The sequence below is a fragment of the Chenopodium album genome, chromosome 6, assembly GCF_948465745.1.
Source record: "Chenopodium album chromosome 6, dcCheAlbu1.1, whole genome shotgun sequence".
Taxonomy (NCBI): Eukaryota; Viridiplantae; Streptophyta; class Magnoliopsida; order Caryophyllales; family Amaranthaceae; genus Chenopodium; species Chenopodium album.
Window position 1 is genome coordinate 69,750,689 of NC_137839.1, and position 18,409 is coordinate 69,769,097.

Below are 18,409 nucleotides of genomic sequence, written 5' to 3' on the forward strand. Positions count from 1 at the left end.
CTAGTTATACTCCCCAAAGTTAAATGGTTTTCTCAAATTATTATCACTTTCAACTCATTTTCTTTTTCGTCATATTTGTTTTGAATTTTGGGCATCCTAAACCTTAGTTCTTCCTCTCAACCTTCCTATAGTTTTGTCACATAAGAGAGAGGCATCAAATTTACATGTTTCAACATAGTCGCGTTTACAAGGATGAAACATAAAAGGAAAAATGTTTCAACGTATATTTAAGAAAAATCTTGAGTATATAGAAAATTTTAATGATAATATTTTCTCAAACAAAATAATTGCATTAAATTAGACATCAGTGCTTTCATTGATTAACCATTGAAGAACTTGTAATCCCATTCATAATAGAGATAATTTCATTACATATTTCAATGATTCGATGACATACCACTTTTCAATAAATTGGCTGGAATAATGAAATGTCATAGAATAAACGATATAAATTAAAGATACTTAATATTTGCAATCTAATTTTTAGTAAACAGTTTTTCATATATTAACATTTTTTTTTTTTTTTTGCTTAAACAATGTTGTTTGTTACATTTAATTGATTGATTCTCACCAAAAGACCATTCTATAACAAAAAAAATGATTAATGAGCATAAAAACGAAAAAAAAAATAAAATTAGGTTGAGTCTTTAAATGAAATACAGTGTGGGATAGATGACTTACAATGTTATATTTAAAATGTTATAGGCAAATATAAATTTATAGTTGGAATACAATTTGGTTTTGAGTGTTGCCACTTGGAGCAATCATAAGTATAGTCTTTTTGTAGTGACACAAATTGAATGATTAATACATTAAGATAGATATTTGTTTTAAGATTCACTCATTTCCATTAGAACCAAGTATACTTGATTTCACAAATTCTTAAATGGACCTGGTTCACACTAATTTATTGTGAACCACTACCATTAGAGAAACTATGGTTGTTTTATTAATAAAAAAAAGGTCACTATAATAAAAATAAGGTCACTATGTTGAAATAAAAGTCATTTTAATAATATATACTCTATAAGAGGTTAATTTTTCAATGAAATATTTTATATAGTGGTCAATATAAATAATAAAGATCACTATATTAAAATTAGGGTCATACGCCGTACTTCAACTTCACAATAATATTAAGGTTATACTAGTTTTAATAAAGGTTACTATGCTAAAAATAAGGTTACCATGTCAAAATTAAGGGTCGCTATGTTCGATATAATGTCAGCTGCGTGTGTATAAACCCGGGTCCACAATAATATTATTGTGGACCAGGTCCACGCAAGTTTTTCTGACTTGATTTATATATATATTAAAAATTCTAGCGTAGTTGTCGATTACAGACGACTACGGACGATTATGGACGACTATGTTAAGAAATTAAATCTGAACCGTTTATTTGTTAACTGACTAATCTTAATCGTTCAATTTGACACTTATGCAAAACAGTGGATTGTTGTTTAATTGATTTGTGTTTAATGCATAGAAATTATATATTTTTTTAAATAAAAAAAAATTAGCAAATAAAAATATTTCATCTTCAACCTTAAATAACCTTCAAATAAATCTCAACTACATAGTATGTCATCTTCATCTTCAACCTAAAACCTTCACTCGTCAGATAACACTCGTCCATAAATTACTTAATTGTTTATGAATTCAATAAAATTAATGTTAGATTAGCATAACTTTGCTTCAATTTTAAGTCAAATTAACTCTAAGATTTAAATAATAATTATCTGTATCAAAAGTTCATTTAAAAAACACTATCATATCTTATAATTTTGTGTTAAATTTTGAAAAATCATTTGATTTTGGCAGTAAATTGCCATTGTTGAATGTAGTCATGTAGAAGCTGTTATGATATTGTTGAAGGTGGACATAATATTTTTATAATCATTACCATAACACGGCTATTTAATGTAGTGATTTTATAAGTTATATTGTGATCAGTCAAGTTTTGTTATTTGTCTGCCATTACTGAACGTTTGAAGCTCTAAAAAATAACCATTCAATTTTTTAATTTTTTTTAAAACCTATAAATTAGGAAGTTGGGTGTGTTTTTATTAGAGTGGCGTGAGTTTAGGAGGGGGATATCTTACAAAATGTGAAAGTGGATATATTCTATACCTATTGGAATACTACTCGGATAGGAAGAGTTCAAAGTAAGCTTCTGCTTTTTTTTTTTTTTTTTTTTTTTTTTACTTAAATTACAAAAATATCAATTACTATAAATTTGGAATTTAGTCAATTGTGTAATCAATAAGAGGATAATAGTGGAGTAGTAAATATATCTTTTGTCAAATTGATCTCTAGTCTATATCTCAAAAAAAAAAAAAAAAAAAAAAAAAAAAAAAAAAAAGATCTCTAGTCTTTATCTTTCACTAAATTAAATTATTCTAATTATATATTTAAGTTAATGATATAATATGATTTTTTTTTTGACGAGAAATGATATGATTGTTTTACCATAAAAATATAGCCATGGAACCATGGTTTGTGCAATCATTTAATCAATACCATACATAAATACTAAAAAAAAAATATACCATACATATATACTCAAAAAAAAAAAAAAAAAAAAAATCCTTCAAAAGAAAATAATTAAATTTTTTTTTAGGGAAGAAAATAATTATTTTATTTTATTAAACGAATATTCTTGATACAAAAATTATTAAATGAATAAAGCATAGTTTTCTCTACTAAAATAATATAAAATATTCTTAGTTTGGACCTTAAACTGTATACACGTAGCATAATTTAGAGTGGATGGTCAACTCTTTAATTTCCTTTTATACAAGAAAATATGTTGAACTTTCTTCATATACCACTAACATTATATATACTATAAATTCTTAAATGACCTGATTTACACTAATTTATTGTGGACCACTAACATTAGGGAAACTATGGTTATTTTATTAATAAATAAAGGTCACTAAAAAAAAAAAAAAAAGGTCACTATGTTGAAATTAAAGTCATTTTTGTAATATATACGCTATAAGAGGTTAATTTTTATAATGAAATATTTTATATACTGGTCAATATGAATAATAAAGGTCACTAAATTAAGGGCACAACGTCGTATTTCAAGTTTAAAATAATATTAAACGTTATACAAGTTTTAATAAAGGTTACTATGTTAAAAATAAGGTTAATATGTTAAAAATAAGGGTCACTATGTTCAATATAAGGTTAGTTGCGTGTGTATAAATCTCGGGTCCACAATAATATTATTGTGGACCAGGTTCACTCAAGTCATTGTGTATATATACTTCCCCTTCTGAAGTCGTGAAGACTGAAGAGAGCATTTTAATGTTTAATTTTTCTAACTTTTTCAAAAAAAAAATAAATAAATAAATAAAAACCTAACATTATATCACTAGATAAAGTCGGTCTCGTAGCCAAGCCACGAGACAACGACACTTGACATTTGTATTTTTCGCTAAATTTCATGTCACGTAGGCGACAAATAGGTATAACTAGGCTAAGTCCTGTGCCACGCACGGGTTTCTACACTATTTTAATTAGTGTAATAAAAATTAGTTTAAGAAAATTGTCTAATAATATTGTGAATTTAACTACCTAAATAACAAAAGAATAGAGGTTACTCGAATGGATTTCTTGATTTTACTCGTATTATAGACAAAATGGGGTTACTCTTACGATTAAATGAGGTTACTCATACATATAAATGAAGATTACTCTTATAAACCAATGTGGCCACACCGTGTGGCTAGCCACATACAAGACTTACCCCAAAGTTTTGTTATCAATATAAGGCCTTGTTCTTTTGAGCTTTTGGGCATGCAGAGCATAAGTCATCAGAGCATAGCAGAGCCGAGCCGAACAGAGCAAAGCATATTATTATTATTATTATTATTATTATTATTATTATTATTATTATTATTATTATTATTATTATTGTTGTTGTTGTTGTTATTATTATTATTGTTATTATTATTATTATTATTATTATTACTCCGTATTATTTATTTATTTTTTTTATTATCATTATTGTTGTTATTATTACCGCATTATTATTATCTTTTAAAATTAGAAATTTTGTCTAAATATATAACGTATAAGGAAAACTTGAATTTTATTACAATCAAATTAGGCAATTCCAACTAAAATATTATCGATTCTTAATAAAGAAAAGTTGAAGGTTATAACAATCAAATTAGGTGCAATCCTAATTATGTATTATAGAGTCTCAATAAAGAAAACTTAAGGTTATTACAAATAGGCAGTCCCAATTAAAATATTATAGAGTCCCAATAAATAAAATAAAATAAAATAAAATAAAATAAAAAACTGAAAGTTATTAAAATCAAATTAGACACATGTATTATAGAGTCTCAATAAAGATAAGTAAAATTTTATTACAATCAAATTAGGCAGTCTCAATTAAGTATTATATATAGTCTTAATAAAGAAAAGTTGAAGGCTATTACGATCAAATTAGGCAATTTCAATTAAGCTTTATATAATCTCAAATAATAAAAAAAAAAGTTGAAGGTTATTATAATCAAATTAGGCAGTCTCAATTAAGTATCATAGAGTCTTAATAAAGAAAAGTTTAAGGTTTGACAACCAAATTAGGCAGTGCCAATTATGTATAATAGATTCTCAATAAAGAAAACTAGAAGGTTATTACAATCAAATTAGGCAGTCCTAATTAAAATACTATATAGTCTCAATAAAGAAACGTTAAAGGTTATTACAATCAAACTAGGCAGTCCCAATTATGTATTATAGAGTCTCAATAAAGAAAACTTAAAGGTTATTACAATTAAATTAGACAGTCGTCCCAACTAAATATTATAGAGTCTTAATAAAGAAACGTTGAAAGTTGTTACAATCAGATTAGGCAGTCCCAATTAAGTATTATGGAGTCTCAACAAAGAAAACTAGAAGGTTATTACAATCAAATTAGGCAGTCCCAATTAAAATATTATAGAGTCTCAATAAAGAAACGTTAAAAGGTTATTACAATCAAACTAGACAATCCTAATTATATAATATAGAGTCTCAATAAGGAAAACTTAAAGGTTATTACTATTAAATTAGGCAATCCCAATTAGGATATTATAGAGTCTCAATAAAGAAAATTTGAAGATTATTACAATTAAATTAGACAGTCCAAATTAAGTATTATAGAGTCTCATAAAGAAAAGTTGATAGTTTTTAAAATCAAATTGGGCATTCCCATTTAACTATTATATAGTCCTTAATCCCAATAAAATAAAGAGTATATTTGAAGGTTGTTACAATCAATTTAGGGAGTCCCAATTCAGTATTTCCTTCGGTTTTTTTTTAATCTTCTCATTTACGTACTGTTCATATAAAATGAAGTAATAAGTGGAAACTAGGTCCCTATTTTTACTTTTAAATAGAAGATGGAAAGTCGTTTATAAACATTAGTATTGTTAAATGTAGTTTTATATAGGCTATCTAAAATTATTACACTTGAAAAAAGTAAAAACAAGGTGAACAAAACTTATCTGAACTTATTACAAAACGCTACTAGTTAGTGAGTTTCAATTTTTTCTTAAATCAATGGTGGATGCACAACAATTTTGACCCCTGTTTAACATGGCCTCACTTCAACATGAAAAAATAGAAATCATATAAATTTATTCATTTTTCCAATAAAAATTGCTTTTATATTTATCAAATGACCCTATTAAGATTTATCAAATACATTTTGACCCAATTAAATATTTTTTTTTGGTCCACCACTGACTTCAAGTATATTATCTTTTAATTTTAGGACTACTTAGAGCATATTTTGATTGACTGAACTGAGTTGAGCTGAATTTATTGGAGCTGAACTGAACTGAATATTTTATGAGAGAAGAAAATTAAGATAAGAACTGAACTGAACTGAACTTATTGAAGCTAAACTAAACTGAACTAAACTGAAAATAAGCTGAAAAGAACACGCCGGAGAATGTTATTTTATTTTTTGGTGCAAAAGAGAGGCAAGCCTCGGGAACAAACATAAAAAACTAAGACGGAATAAAACGTGGCAAAGCCACCCCTACAATATCATCATGTAAAATACGCCCTAAAGCTATAGGGGGGAATTGAATCAACTCGATCGGGTTGTTCTGAGAAACTCCATGATTAGCTAACCAATCCGCAGCCCTATTCGCCTCTCTATAAATGTGATGGACCTCTACTTGCCAATTTGAGTCATCGAGCATCTGCTTGCATCTGGAAATAATATGAACACATTCCCCCTTGTAAGCATCAGTGTTATTCAACACTTGGACTAAAGACTGACTGTCCAATTGAACCTGAACCTTGGTGGCTTGCATCCTGCCAGCAAGTTGTAGTCCATACTCAAGTGCTTTTGCCTCTTCCATAAAAGCACTACAAGCTCCAAGCTTTAGAGAAAAACCATAAGCTAGTTTACCAGTACTGTCTCTTATCAGTCTTCCTCCTCCTGCAGGACCTGGGGCACCTTTAGCCGCTCCATCCGTATTTAAAGCAATCCACTCATAAGGAGGTGCAATCCACTTGATAAGTGCTTCACGTCTCAAACCCCTGCTAGTGCTTGCATCAGAGCTGTCATCACCTAAAATTCGCCAAGTTTCCTCGAATTTGCCAAGGAGAAATTGAGCAACATCTATTGGCATTTCACGAGTATTATCAAAGGCTACATTATTTCTCCATCTCCAAAGCCACCAAATTACAATTGCAAAATAGGTAGGCCAAATTTCTGGTGAAAGATCATTTCTAGCTTGAATCTTAATATTTCTAATAATCCATTGCTGAAGGTTTCCCTGCTTGAAACTAGGGAACTTAGATGGTCCACCTACTGCTCTCCACACTTCCCTTGCAGCCTTGCAATCTCTCAACATGTGAAGGGTTGTTTCTTCTAGATTTCCACACAATTTGCACCAAGGGTCTTGTGCAATATTACGCTTAAACCTGTTAACATTAGATAATACTCTGTCATGCATTACTAACCAGAGGAAAACTTTGATTCTTTGCTGCACTTTAAGTCTCCATATGAGCTCCCAACTGCCATCAGATTTTTCCTTTGCTAGATCACCACGAATAATACTCAGAGCGTATTTGATAGTTGTAGGCGTCGTTCGAAGTGCGCCTACGTTAAAAGCATGTGTGAATATGCTTGGCACTCATAGGAAGTGGGAATTGACGTATGCGATTAGGGACAAGGAAAGTAGGGAGCCGCCAACAAGTTTTTAAGGAACTTGTAAACCGTTTACGGATCATAAAAGGCAACCACGATTAAGGGACAACGATAGTCAACAACGATTGATCCGTGAAGGTTATACCCCATTCATAATCCATGAGATTACTAACTCCATATGGTTCGGAACCACGAAAGGAGGATCGGGGATGATGGTACGAAGTGAGTCATGGAGTCACATTCGCCCGTATTGGCCTCTACTCGATTCTTATAGTGAAAAGCGATTCCTGCGATCTCAAAGGCATACAAACAGAGATTCAATTTGCTCCAAACTATTATTAAGCTAAATTGGTTTAATATTAATGCAACACATAATTCTAAAATATTGTGATCACTTGATTAAACAACAAGATTAAAAAGGAACCTAAGCCGGTTGTCCAAATTATCTTATTAGGCATGATTTTCAATTACATATTCCCCTTAAACATGCAATATAGTGATCAATAAAAAATAATAAAAAAAAACATTAATATTGGAAGCAATTAAACAATAATAGCTTTAGTCAAATCAAATATAAAATAACCTAATCATGATACTAGCAATATAAAATAAAATAAGAGTAATTAAATTAATAAGTTACTCACATTCCACGCGTTCCCTTAATTTGCTACATCATGAATAAAGTGTTAGTAACTTCAATAAAAATATAATCAAATGGAAATTAAATTAAATTAGAGTTGATTTGGTCCAAACCCTCAGTCAATTATACCTTTCACGCCTTGGTTTAAGTATAAAACTTTGGGTATTGTATGGACTCCTTGGAGTGCTTAATTAGGGGAAGTATTTTGAGAGAATAGGGTGTCTAGTATTTAGGCTAAAAAGGGAGAAGAGAATTATTTTATGATCAAGCTTGTTGATGATTGGAAAAGGGGTGATATGACCTCTATTTATAGAGAAAAAAGAGGGTCGAAGAATCAAGAAAAGATAAGAATTCGAATCGGATAAAACTCTTGCGATAGACAACAATTTTTGCGGTTTTTGTTTTTATCATATCTTTTGATCCAGAAATCGGAATAAGATGAATAAGATATGGTTGGAAATATCTTGAAGTATACTTTCTAACCCAATTATAATCAGATTAAAAAATTTTATAGAATAAAATATATGGACGAAATAGTGAGACGGTGTCAGTTTTGGATAGAGTTTGACATTTTATTCATATCTTTTCCGTTATAGCTCGGAATTGATATAATAATATATCATTGGAAAGATAATTTCAAGGGCTATCCAATCATATAAAATTTGGATAAAAACTATGAGGCACAAAAATAATATCTGTCTATCTTTGAACGTCTTTCAATTCGGATAAAATTAGGACTTTCAAAAAAAGGAGTTTTATTCAATTTCAAACTCGTTAATCTTACCTTTTCAAAAAAGATAATCAAGATCTTTTAGAAACTTATAGAAGATTCTAATTAATCCTAATTGGTTTAGGAATGAGATTAAATAATTTGGACCCTCCACATGATCATTGGGTCGTAGGTAAGGTGGGCTTAGGTTCGGTTTGGGCTCAGTTTAATATTTTGGCCATAACTTATTCGTTATAACTCGGATTTGGGCTTATAATATATCGTTGGAAAGCTCTTTTCAAGCCCCATACAACTATTCAATCATTGGACCCAGATTATGGACCAAAATAAACTGGATTAAACGTTTTTATAAAAAGGACACGAAATGAATGATTTTAAAGGACACGAAATGAATTATTTTGGGTTTAAAGGCACGAAAAGAGGAAAATAAGTTATGGTTTGGGGAAATGGGCCAGAAATTGGGTTGGTTTATGAAATGAAAATATGGATTTAAGCACTCCAAGATTAAATACTCAACCCGACCAATAGTGGCGGTGAAAGGTTGTTCATCATCGGGTTTGGTTTTGGGGAGACATTTTTAGGTGTCTACAATAGTGAATTTGCCTGAAGAAGAACCCCCCCCCAATAGAGAAGATCACCTACAGACGAGTCTTCCTTGAGAGAGTGAGCAGCTATTTCTTGCAATGTGTGCGAAGGCAGAAAGTCTGCAAATAAATCCCACTTCCAACCCGAGTGGGAATCCCATATATCAGCTATTGTCGCCTTATCAATTTCTTGAGGAATTTCAGCCGTAACCAATGATCTAAGAGTGATTCTAGAAACCCATTTTTGATCCCAAAATCGAGTAGTATCACCCCTGCTCACAGAAACTCTAGCCCCTTCACCTAAGACCTTCGCGTTATCAATGATACCACGCCATACGTTGGACATATTAGACCTTGCTTCAAACATGTCTAAGTCACATCTACCCCTGCAATATTTAGCACGAAGTACTCTTGCCCATAATGCATTTGGATTAGTGAGAATACGCCAACCGAGTTTAGTCAAGAAAGCTATTGGTCTCCCTGGCATTTCTGATTGCTAAACCACCCTCACTTTTAGGGAGTTGAAGAGTTTCCCATGAAATAAGATGCACCTTCCTCGTGTCTTCATTACCCCCCCAGATAAATCTTCTTGTGCGCTTGTCTATGTCATCACAAATTGAACGCGGGATCTTAGCAGTCTGCATTGCATAAGAACTCATTGTTGAGATCGTTGATTTAGCTATAGTTATACGTCAAGCTATAGAAAGATATTTGGTTTGCCACCCTTCTAATCTCCTGTCAATTTTCTCGCACAAAAAGGCAAAAGTATCCCTTGTAACCCTGCTAGTAAGTGTAGGCATACCCAAATACGACCCAAGATCATCAGTTGCATCAATGTTCAAAGCAGCACTGATGCTAGCAATGTCGCTAGTTTCGACATTTTGAGAAAATTAAGAACACGACTTGGCAAAGCTGATCTTCTGACCCGAGGCTCCACAAAATCGATTTAAGCAATTTCTTATAATACTAGCTTGTTCAACTGTGGCTTCGGCAAATAATATAATCTCATCCGCAAAACACAAATTCGATAATTTCGACCCATTTCTACTAGCATAAATAGGCTGCCATTGTTTAGCAATAATTGATTCCTCAATTATTTGGTTGAGCCTCTCCATACACAATACAAATATGTACGGTGACAAAGGATCACCCTGACGAATACCTCGTCCCGGCTTAAAAGTTTGGGTAGGTTCCCCATTCCAAAGGACTTGCATCGAAGAAGTAGTAATGCATTCCATAATAACATCTGTTAAAAGACAAGGAAGTCGAATTTCAAGTAGAGTATCCCTGATGAAATCCCATCTTAAGCGATCATAGGCCTTCTCGAAATCAATTTTAATAGCCATCAAGCCTTTTTACCCTGTTTATTTCTCATGGTATGTAACACCTCTTGAACGATAACTATATTATCGGTGATTTGTCTCCCGGGGATAAAACTAGTTTGGGTGCAAGAGGTTAAGTGAGGCATCATCGGTTTAATGCGATTAACAATAGCTTTGGTGATCAATTTTTAGACAACATTACATAGCCCAATAGGTCTAAATTGGGTAGCTAGTTCAGGACAATCAACTTTAGGTATAAGAACTATGAAAGTATCATTAAGATTTTCAGGAATACCTTTGCCAGCCAACACATGTAAAGAAACTCTGTAAACATTAGAAGCCACTAAGTCCCAATGTTTTTGGTAAAATAGAACTTGAAAACCGTCAGGATCCGGAGCTTTCAAGGCACCCATCTCATTGAGAGCTTTATCGATCTCACTCTTGACAAAAGGTCGAGACAAATTATCCCAGTCCCTTTGTGTGAATTCTGGAAAAATATCCGACGGAAGATTACCCTGCTCGTCACCCCCTTCATCAGTAAAAAGCGTTGTAAAATAATTTACAATGTTGTCTTGAACCTCCTTTGTGTCGTAAATCCATTCACCATTCGCATGAGACTTAATAGCTGAAATTTTATTTTTCCATCTTCTTGTGATTGTACTAAGATGGAAAAAGGTTGTATTTTTATCCCCTTCTCGAATCCAATTGACTCGAGATTTCTGGTACCAAAGAATTTCTTCTTGTTCAAGGACTTCGTCTAATTCTTTGCGTAATTTCGACTCCAATTTAATCAAATCCCTTGACCTTTGAGTGGCTAGATTGCGTTGAACACCAGCAATCCTAGCTAACAGGGTGCGTTTTTTTTTAAAAAATATTATGGAACACGTTTTGGTTCCATTCTTGAAGGTCAGAAGAGATTTTTTTAAGGTGAGGGATTAAAGGAGCGTCCTTATCCCACTTTTCTTCAATGTAGCCACGAAAATCTTCATGTTTTAACCACGCAGCTTGAAACTTGAATGGTTTGTTGATAGAAGCAATCAGAGCAAAACCATTAGGGGATATAAGTACAGGGCAATGATCAGATTGGATAGCAGGGAGATTCTTAGCTGCTGCGTTTGTAAACCGAAGGGACCATTCCGCATTGCACAAGGCTCTATCAAGCCTAGCGTTTCTCCTTGTTTCGACAGAGTTTCCACAGGACCATGTATGACTAGGTCCACTAAACTCCACCTCAATGAGATTCATGTCCTCCACCCATTCATTGAATTTGGCAGACCTTCTATTATTTTCAGAACAACTCGTATTACGTTCATGAGAAAAACGAGTATCATTAAAGTCCCCTGCCAACATCCAAGGTTTATTGTGAGAATTCGCAAAATCATGTAGTTCTTTCCATAATTCTGTTCGTTTGGTTGGATCAGGGCTAGCATAAACAGCCGTAAAATACCACGGAGTTCCCCCAACCCTCTTAATTTCCATGGTGATAAATTGATTGTGCTTCATGATTGGTTCGACAGAGACCAATTCGGGTATCCAGTAAATCCAAATACCCCCACTAAACCCTTGAGCATCTACTCTAGTATGTCCCGGGTATCCAATAATATCGGCAATTCTCTCCGCTTGCTGACCGCCCATATGTGTTTCCACCAAAGCTAGAACATTCGGACGATTGCTACGAACTACATCCTTCAGTGCTGTCACAAAGGCTCTACTTCCTACACCTTGAACATTCCACACCATACAAGAAATTGGTGAACTATCCGAAGCTAAATTAGGGATTGTGTCTTCCATTAAAACGAGAATTGAAGACAAGGCATTAACATATGCTTGAGAAATAAATCGCATAAGACGATTAACATCATTGGGAATTCGTAGAGTCATGACCAACTCCATCGGCTCCGGGAACTGTTCCACCCAAGATTCCAACTGGACTTCCATCACATGTGTCAGGGGGTTCACTGTTACCATGTAAGGCACACGCCAGAGAATGTTGCTATAACTAAACTTCAAGTTAAATACAAGTTATTGTCAAAAAAAAAAAGTTAAATACAAGTTCGAATTATAACTAAAGTAATCTCAATCATAATCATAGTTAAAACAAGAATGTACCTAACAAGAATGTACCTATGCAATGGGCGTACCCAGTCTTGGTTTTATACCATACAAACTACTAAGAAATTTTTCTTACGCTAAAAATATGTGTGTGACTTATAGTCTTATACTCCCTCCGTTCCTAAATTACATTCCTACTTCTCTCTATTATGTGAGGAATAAATGCTAGAAGTAGGAATGTAATTTAGGGACGGAGAGATATATATTATCTAATTTAACTTGCTATGATTTTTTTTTTTTTTTGAAGATAACCAAAATATACATCTATATCTTAGAATCAATGTTTTTTTTTAAATAACTCTTTAAAAATTGAATTTTGGAGGATATTTTTCAGCTTGCCAACACTTTCAATAATGTTTCATGGGTTTGGGTTAGGCGTGAGAATGTGAGAGTAATCAGGGGGATCATGTTATTGCTCATGAGTTGCATTGGGAATTGGGTAGGAAAGATTGGCTTAAAAACTTCCCTATTAATGTTGTTTCTACTTTGATATGGACTTCTTTGTTTTTTTTAAATATAATTATTGATTATTAATATTTGATGTATTAGAATAACCAAATATTCTTGTACTTGTATATGTTTCAAAAAAAAAAAAAAAAACTTGTATATCTTTTATTTTACGGAGTAGTTAGTTGTGAATCTTGTGATACTTTGTTGGAATGTATTTGCATATATTCTATAATTATTGTATATATCTAATATTGTTATAATATATTGTCAATATATATATATATATATATATATATATATATATATATATATATATATATATATATATATATATATATATATATATATATATATTGTTATAATAGCTAACTAAAAAAAAAAAAAAAGTTTGACCACTAATGTTGACTACCTAGATTCACTGAACTTGTTATGAAAAAAAAAACCTCAATTGATTGCTAAAGCCCAGGAAAGTAAATATATACTAACTAATTTTTTTCTTGTTTTTAACAAAAACGGTATTTACAAACTAAATTAGATGCCGTAAAAAAAACACTAAATTAGATATATTCATATATATACGGAGTAATAATTATAAATATATAACCTATTTGTTAATTGTTATCCTTAATTTTTTTTTTTACAAAAAATTATCACTGTTATAATTACAAAAATTGTTGCTATTACGGAAATACAGAGTATACTTTTATTATATCTAAGAGCATCTTATCTGTTTTCTGAAGTCCCTCGAGTAGGGTTTAAAAAATTCTCTCATCTAGGGTTCTGAACTTTTTTCGCAAAATTCTGTGCCCATCAATTTCTGCTATTATTTTAACAAAATCAACCAAAATTATTGTTCTTGATCTTTCGGGAACATGGATGATCAATTAATGTCAGCGTGGGATAACTTGAAATTGACTGAGGAAGAAAACTTGGTGCTTGGGGAGTCGAACAATATGGAGAACGATGAAGGATCACAACACAAGATCACTCTGTCTCTGGTAGGCAGGCTCCTCACGAAGAAGTCCTTTAATGTTGAAGCAAGGAAGAGGGTTTTGCAAAACCTCTGGCGTATCGATGATAATGTGGCAATCAGGTCTGTAGACACAAACTTGTTTATTTTTCAGTTTTTCAACTCTGATGATAGGCAGAAAGTGTTAGATGGGAGGCCTTGGGTTTTTGATAACCAAACTCTATTGCTGAAAGAAATTAGTGCTAATGAACAACCTTCTGAAATTACCTTTGATTCATGCCCTTTTTGGATTCGTATCCTTGATGTCCCTTTTGGTAAACGATCCACATGGTTTGCTAGAGATGTCGGGGATAGTATTGGTGAATGCTTGGAAGTTGATGATTCGGATCCTCTTGGGTGGGAGGAGTATATGCGTGTCAAAGTTCTTGTTAACATAAACAAACCTCTTCGAAGGGGCATGAAAATTGCAGTTGACTCGGGACATACTAAGTGGATAGGCTTTAAGTATGAGCGGCTTGGTGATTTTTGTTATTTTTGTGGTCGTATTGGCCACAATGATAAGGACTGCGAAGAGAAGGATAATTGCACCAATGAATCCCCAATTGTATTCCAATATGGTCCGTTCTTGACTGCATCCCCTCACCGTTCGAAGGTGTCCGCTGTTGAACGAGAGAAAGAGAAAAGATGGGTGGAGAGTTTATCGAAGAAAGGGAGAGTACCAAAATCAGATTACAACGATCCTTCGGCAATTCGGTTGGGGCCCCCGGGTGCCGCAAGGAAATTGCTGTTCTCTACTCCAGATACAAGCCTTACAATAACCCCGAAGCCTCGTTCTATCTCCCTAAGGGCTGTGACTGATGATAGTAGTGGGAAGGTAGTTCTACGACCCTCAGTGGTGCAAGAGGGGAAAGCAAAGATGACTGATCAGGGTTCTGTTACTGATGGGGATGGGCCGAATGCTGTGACGGACGCAGGGGCTACGAGTAAGAAGGGTGGGCAGTCCACAAGCTCCGGTGAAGGGAGGGCAGCTGCTCCTAAGGTCCGTATAAATAGGCTCAGGGATGCTGTTGTTGCCATGGATGTCAGTGAGAAGGGGGATGCTATATGTACATCAAGGAAGAGGGGGGCCGAGGCTATGGTTGAGGCGAATGTAGTTGATTTTGGCAATTTCTCTGAGAAGAAAATGAAGCATAGTGTAAGTGATGTTCCTTCTGTTACTTCCATATCTAAAGTAGAGGGTCATGGGGATGCCTATGCCCTCGAAAAACAATGAAAATAATTAGCTGGAACTGCCACGGGCTTGGCAACCCGCGTGCATTTAGGAGCCTCCAAGATATGTGTTGGAGGAAGAAGCCGAACATTGTGTTTGTAATGGAAACTATGCTTGATGAAAAATTTCTTAATAAAATAAAAAACCGTTGTGGTTACACGAATGGTGCTTGTTTTAGTAGTTTAGGTAGATCGGGTGGATTGGGAATGTGGTGGAAGGACATCAACTTCAAAATTGTGTCTTACTCTATTCACCATATTGATGCTCATGTGTTGGATGATAATAATGTGCCCATTTGGAGAGCTACTGGTATCTATGGTTGGCCGGAACAAGCGAACAAATGTCAAACATGGTCGCTAATGACTCATCTTAAAGGGATCAATAACCTTCCTTGCATTATGTTCGGTGACTTTAATGAGATTCTAAGCTTGTCCGAAAAAGAAGGGGGTGTGCCACGGAGCGAGAGATTTATGGATGCGTTCCGGGAAGCAATTGATAGATGTGCCTTACGAGACCTCGGCTACAAAGGAAGTGTTTTTACTTGGGAGAGGGGAAATTCCATGGCAACATTTGTTAGAGAGCGTCTTGATCGCTTCCTTGCGGATGAGGAGTGGTGTACTTTATTTTCGGACCGAGATATACATCACATGCCAATTTTGAAGCCTGATCATGCACCCATCATTTTGACAACAGAGATAAGGCAGGTGGATGAATGGAGTGGGTCGGGGTTTAAATTCGAGAATTTTTGGTTAGCAAATGAGGGCTGCAATGATGTCATTAAGGAGGCGTGGGCTGATTCAGGTGGTCTTGGAATACGGCAAAAAATCTCTTTTTGTGGGGCGAGACTCGCAAGTTGGGCGGCGCTCACTTTTGGTTCCATTAAAAAGAAAATAAAGAATGCAGAGAAGGCTCTTAAGGAACTAAAGGAGGGTGCGATGGATGGTGAAATTTTGGAGCGGTGCCATGCTTTATCGACAGAACTTGACTCTTTATACTTGCTTGAGGAGTCGTATTGGTTTGCCCGAGCCCGGGCAAATGAATTGAGGGATGGAGATAAAAATACAAAATATTTCCATCATAAAGCTAGCTAACGTAAGACTCGAAATAGAATTGCCGGCCTATTCGATGATAATGGTGTGTGGCGGAATAGAAGAGTTGATATTGAGAAACTGATAGCCGCTTATTTTTCTAAGCTCTTTGCCACTAGTTCCCCGACGGGATTTCAGGATGCTATGGAAGGTCTCGATACAATTGTTACTCCGGAGATGAACGCAATCCTGGATAGAGAACCCACCGGTGAAGAAATTAAGCAAGCTCTGTTCCAGATGCACCCCCATAAGGCTCCAGGCCCTGACGGTATGCACGCTTTATTTTTTCAGAATTTTTGGCATGTTGTCGGTTCAGATATTATTGCATATATTCGGAGTTGGTGGAGCGGAAATGTGAATATGTCTGAAATAAATAACACTTGTGTGGTCCTTATTCCGAAATGTTATAAACCTACCTTGATTTCGGAATTTAGACCGATTAGTTGCTGCAATGTTATTTATAAAATCATTTCTAAGGTGTTGGCAAATAAATTGAAAATTTTTTTGGGCAATATAATTTCTCCGAACCAGAGTGCCTTTGTCCCGCAGAGGCTTATTACTGATAATGCCATAGTTGCCTTTGAAATTTTTCATGCCATGAAGAGAGGTGGTGAAGGGAAAGATGGGAATGTTGCTCTTAAACTTGATATGAGCAAGGCATACGACAGGGTGGAATGGGCCTTTCTAGAACAGGTGATGATAAAATTGGGGTTCTCGAATAATTGGGTTCATCGTATAATGTGTTGTCTTAAAAGCGTCTCCTTTTCTTTTAAGATAAATGGGCAGATTTCGGGATCTGTGATTCCATCTAGAGGGTTGCGTCAGGGTGACCCTATATCTCCGTACTTATTTCTGTTATGTGCGGATGCTTTTTCGACGCTAATTTCTAAAGCGGCCGATGGCAAATTAATTCATGGTGCTAGAATTTGCAGAAATGCTCCCAGGGTGTCTCACTTATTTTTTTTGTAGATGACAGTATACCTTTTGCTAGAGCAAATGTGCAAGAATGCTCGGTTATAGCTGATATTATCAGCAAATATGAGAGAGCTTCGATTCAGAAAGTCAATCTAAGCAAAACTGAAGTTGTTTTTAGCAAAAGTGTTTGTCAGAATCGAAGGCAAAAAATTATTGATATTTTGGGTGTCAGAGAGGTCGAGAGACATGAAAAGTACCTTGGGCTGCCAACTATCATCGGGAGGTCGAAAAAAGCAATTTTTGCAGGGTTGAAGGAGAGGTTATGGAAGAAGCTGCAAGGATGGAAAGAAAAGTTGCTCTCTAGGCCCGGGAAAGAGGTACTTATCAAAGCGGTAGCTCAGGCTATCCCCACTTATATGATGAGTATTTTTAAACTTCTCGATGGCTTTATTGATGAAATTCATGCTATGCTTGCTCGATTTTGGTGGGGCTCAACGGAAACTTCTAGCAAAATGCATTGGCAACGATGGGATCTTTTATGCCGTCCTAAAGCTCTCGGGGGTTTAGGATTTAGAGACCTTAAATGCTTTAACCAAGCTTTATTGGCAAAGCAATTATGGAGGTTACATCATAATCCGGGGACTCTAATTCATTCTATTCTTAAAGCAAAATATTTTAAGAATTGTGAGGTTCTCGATGCTGCTTGTGGCTATGATCCTAGTTATGCTTGGAGGAGTATGTGGGGTTCTAAGGGGTTGATTTTGGAGGGTTTGAAATGGAGAGTGGGGAATGGGAGTGCCATTAATGTGTGGTTTGAAGCGTGGTTACCAGGTAGCTCCACGGCTAGTGTTCCAACTCCGAATGCATCTAGTGAGATGGGATTAAGAGTTAGTGATTTAATTGATCACGCGTGCGGAGTGTGGGAAGTGAGCATGATCCACAACAACTTTAATGACGATGATGCGGCAAAAATCCTCACAATTCCATTGTCTCCGTACAGCCCACCCGATAAGAAGTTTTGGTGGCCGTCAAAGAATGGTGTTTACTATGTGAAATCCGGGTATTGGCTATGCAAGAAAGTGCCGGTTGTGATGCAAGGGTCTGATATGAATGAGGTTTGGAGATGGATTTGGTCTTTGGTATGCCCTCCGAAGCTCAAA

At 34.5% G+C, this 18,409-nt stretch overlaps 3 protein-coding genes across 3 annotated transcripts; 1 reads left to right on the forward strand and 2 right to left on the reverse strand.

The window, feature by feature from the left end:
* Positions 1-10,012: 10,012 nt before the first annotated feature.
* On the reverse strand, positions 10,013-10,468 carry LOC145637131 (secreted RxLR effector protein 78-like). Its single transcript, XM_081688631.1, has one exon. The coding sequence runs from the start codon at positions 10,466-10,468 to the stop codon at positions 10,013-10,015; it is 456 nt and encodes a 151-aa protein (XP_081544757.1).
* A 164-nt stretch (positions 10,469-10,632) lies between these two features.
* On the reverse strand, positions 10,633-12,412 carry LOC145637132 (uncharacterized). Its single transcript, XM_081688632.1, has 2 exons — positions 11,403-12,412; positions 10,633-11,284 (listed from the first exon to the last, which is right to left on the reverse strand). Exons 1-2 carry the CDS (start codon positions 12,410-12,412, stop codon positions 10,633-10,635), a joined length of 1,662 nt encoding a protein of 553 aa, XP_081544758.1.
* Positions 12,413-15,245: 2,833 nt separating this feature from the next.
* On the forward strand, positions 15,246-16,337 carry LOC145637133 (uncharacterized). The gene has a single exon (XM_081688633.1). It carries the CDS (start codon positions 15,246-15,248, stop codon positions 16,335-16,337), a length of 1,092 nt encoding a protein of 363 aa, XP_081544759.1.
* The last annotated feature ends 2,072 nt before the right edge of the window (positions 16,338-18,409 follow it).

Excerpts from the sequence above, each read along its gene's own strand:
- LOC145637132 (XM_081688632.1), bottom strand. The coding sequence starts at position 12,412 with ATGGTAACAGTGAACCCCCTGACACATGTGATGGAAGTCCAGTTGGAA. Across the intron at positions 11,285-11,402 it reads CGTGGCTACATTGAAGAAAA|GATTGCTGGTGTTCAACGCA; the intron begins GTGGGATAAGGA and ends CCTGTTAGCTAG.
- LOC145637133 (XM_081688633.1), top strand. The coding sequence starts at position 15,246 with ATGAAAATAATTAGCTGGAACTGCCACGGGCTTGGCAACCCGCGTGCA.
- LOC145637131 (XM_081688631.1), bottom strand. The coding sequence starts at position 10,468 with ATGGCTATTAAAATTGATTTCGAGAAGGCCTATGATCGCTTAAGATGG.